Genomic DNA, 2,881 nt, shown 5'->3' with positions numbered 1-2,881 from the left:
GCAACGAACAAGCAACTCTGGCGAATGGAGGCGGAAGGAGCGAGAGTGCTGGCGAGTGGCGTCTTGTCGGATGAGGTCGCCACCAGTAACGATTGCAGCAGCCGCAGCGGAGAAAGGTCGTATCGTGAGTGCGTCGACGCGGCAACGTGCCAAGGCTGCTGCTGCTGCTGCTGCTGCTGCTGCTGCTGCTGCTGCTGCTGCTGCTGCTGCTGCTGGTCAGGTGAGTGAGTGTGAGTGTTGCGAGAGTGCAGCTTGGCATAGGCCGAGCGCAGTAGGCCGACTCGCCAATGAGGGGCCGCGGGGGGCGGCACCTCCCAACTCCCTCCCAACTTTACCAATTGGGTGTGGGCTCTCTCGCTGCTTGCTCTCTCTCTCTCTCTCTCTCTCTCTCTCTCTCTCTCTCTCTCTCTGCAACGATTTTCGTATCCCTGCGCGTTCGCCTGCCTCCTCCTTTTCGTTTTTTTTTGGTGCAAGCAAGAATATACCATCTGCCACTCCTTGTGCGTGACCCACTTGATTGTGACCTGCGACGACGTAGAAAGATCGATTGATGTGTTCCAAAGACTTTGCTCGCCTATGAGTTCTTGCTTTTTCTCGAAATGTTTTTGTTGATACTGTTTGAAGAATGTAGATGGCGGAAGGATGTGCGCTGGACTGTGGGTGGGAACGTCGGCAATGAGGTCAGTTACAGTTTGGAACTCGGTGAGAGATGCCTTTTTCGTTTTATAGAATTTACAAAGCAACTTGGCTCATTAACCGACAAATGTCGCGAATTTCATGTGTGATCGTGATGTGTCCGTTACTACTCGCTAATGCCTTAGCATTCAGAGGTGATATTTTTCCGATCGTCTAATAGTCGAACAGTCGACAGTGTTTGTTCGCTCGTTTTTATTTCAGATGATCTGCTGTCCGCGTTTACTGATCGCGATTCACCTGCTCGACCGAAACGGATTTTAAACGGAGAAGCAGTAAGAATGAACCGGGAGATAAAATACCAAGTACTGATTCGTGGCAAACCAAAGGGCAAATTTGTATGTGGCGGCAGCATAATTGGCGAACAATCCGTACTCACGGCTGCTCACTGCCTAGTCAACAACGAAAACGAGACTTTCATGGAGCTGCCGCCAGTTATTTTGGCTGGAATAACCAATGCTCGTGCAAAACAACATGGGCATTACTTCAAATCGGATGTCATCAAGGCCTACATTCCGAAAGATTTCAAATGGCAAGACCAAGAAACTGCATCTATTGCAGACATCGCTGTATTGAAGGTACGTATAATTGGCAATGTATCCCGTAATGTATGGGCAAAGTACTGCTACGAAGAATTGTTAAAGTATGCTCATGGACACTATCCTATATCTTACAAAGTCTTGGATAACATATGGGACAAAGTCTAGGACACAGGTAGCCGATTAAAATGTCCATAAAGTATGTTCATTATCGTACTTTTCCCATAGTTTTTTACGCCCCAAAATACCGTAACCTTAACACTATTTTTGCATATAGCTTCAGCATAATTTTGGGCGCAGATACTATTTAAGTAAAATTAATTTGCCTGCCGTTAATATGACAAAGAGCTACGACGGAATTAGAGCTTTGGTGACAGGATACGGCTATGATGATATTGAGTGCAATGCCGGTGACGAGGACGCAAATTGCAAATGGTCGTGGAGTGGTCAACTGAACAAAATGATTGTGAGAATAATTACTAGTGAAGAGTCTGACTCACTGTTAGATTACTGCAAGCCTAGAGAAAAGTTCATCTGTGCCGTCATTGATCCACGCTACGAAAGTGGAGGACCATGTAGTGTAAGTCTGTCATTGTCACTGTATAAGGGAAATATGATCTTGAAAATTGGTTGCGGGATCTTGTTATTTTTATTCCCAAATCAATTTTTTAGGGCGACAGCGGAGGTCCTCTTGTTTTTAATAATACTGTCATTGGTGTTATGATTAACAGTCCCGAATGGTGCGATCAAGTTCGGGTTCCTGGGCGATACACTCGAGTGGCAACTTACATTGACTTTATTCGTAATGCCATGAACGATGTGGCGACGCTCGATATGCGTGTTCATTCTTGGACGACCCGAGGTTGAAACGTCGTGAATACAAAGAATGGCCTGTAGTCAGTTAACTAATAAAAAGTTCAGTAGACCATGTGTATAATTAGCAACTTTTCTATTGTCTATGAAGCAGTGAAAACAGATACAAGGATCCCCGTACATACGACGCTTCTTCTTCCAACATTTCTCCATTCGCAGGGCGAAAGATTCAGCAATTGAAAAAACGCTCCAATGCTGCAGCTGGATAAAAAAAGAAGAACTACGAAGAAAAGCAAGCATCTCCAAGTTTCTTCACTTTCTCTCGTGCACACAACAGGGAGAGAGGTGCGCTACGCGGTGAAAGCAAAGCAGGCGGACAAAGAAGCCGGTAAAACGCGAAAGGGAGCAAAAAAAGGAGAGAAAGAGAGTAGATGAATAGAGTGGAGAGAGAGTTGCACTTGACGCATAGCGATGACATGCCGAGAATACGAGGTACTACGGAAGACAGCCGCGCATTTTTCTCGCACGGCTTCAATTATTACTTTTTTCTTTCTCGTTTTCATTTTGCAGAAGGGACGCTCAATTTGTCACATGCTCGCAATAAGCCGTTGTCCCCTTCGCGATATTTTTGCAACCACGAAAATGTAATAACGCGTGGGTTTGAGATGACGGTTAGATTTGGAGATTTGGAAATCACTGTTTGCGAAAGGGAACTGCAAGAGCACGCGTACGAGCTTTAGTTTTCCGTCTGTCCCGCTAAGCGTATAAACGCGTCCCCTCTGAATGCCGTAATAACTTTGTACATGTCTCCCAAGTTGCCCAATCGGCATCGAGTG

At 45.9% G+C, this 2,881-nt stretch overlaps 1 protein-coding gene across 2 annotated transcripts; it reads left to right on the top strand.

Annotated features, from left to right (window-relative positions):
• Nucleotides 1–539: 539 nt before the first annotated feature.
• LOC131674745 (trypsin 3A1-like) lies at nucleotides 540–2,235 on the top strand. Of its 2 annotated transcripts, none has more exons than XM_058953584.1 (4): nucleotides 540–830; nucleotides 898–1,271; nucleotides 1,510–1,812; nucleotides 1,964–2,235. In XM_058953584.1, the coding sequence occupies exons 1-4, from the start codon at nucleotides 710–712 to the stop codon at nucleotides 2,024–2,026; spliced, it is 861 nt and encodes a 286-aa protein (XP_058809567.1). In that variant the 5' UTR covers nucleotides 540–709; the 3' UTR covers nucleotides 2,027–2,235. The 2 variants fall into 2 exon arrangements, with proteins under 2 accessions (XP_058809567.1, XP_058809566.1); XM_058953583.1 differs by having other exon boundaries at nucleotides 1,905–2,235.
• Nucleotides 2,236–2,881: the final 646 nt, after the last annotated feature.

Source organism: Phymastichus coffea, unplaced genomic scaffold, assembly GCF_024137745.1.
Source record: "Phymastichus coffea isolate CEN01 unplaced genomic scaffold, Cenicafe_Pcof_1.1 PCOF00293, whole genome shotgun sequence".
Lineage (NCBI taxonomy): Eukaryota > Metazoa > Arthropoda > Insecta > Hymenoptera > Eulophidae > Phymastichus > Phymastichus coffea.
This window is presented reverse-complemented; position numbering and strand designations above follow the sequence as displayed.

Coding starts and splice junctions, on each gene's coding strand:
- LOC131674745 (XM_058953583.1), top strand. CDS start 710: ATGCCTTTTTCGTTTTATAGAATTTACAAAGCAACTTGGCTCATTAAC. Junction 831..897: donor TAATGCCTTAGCATTCAGAG/GTGATATTTTTC, acceptor TTTTTATTTCAG/ATGATCTGCTGTCCGCGTTT. Junction 1,272..1,509: donor CAGACATCGCTGTATTGAAG/GTACGTATAATT, acceptor TTTTGCATATAG/CTTCAGCATAATTTTGGGCG.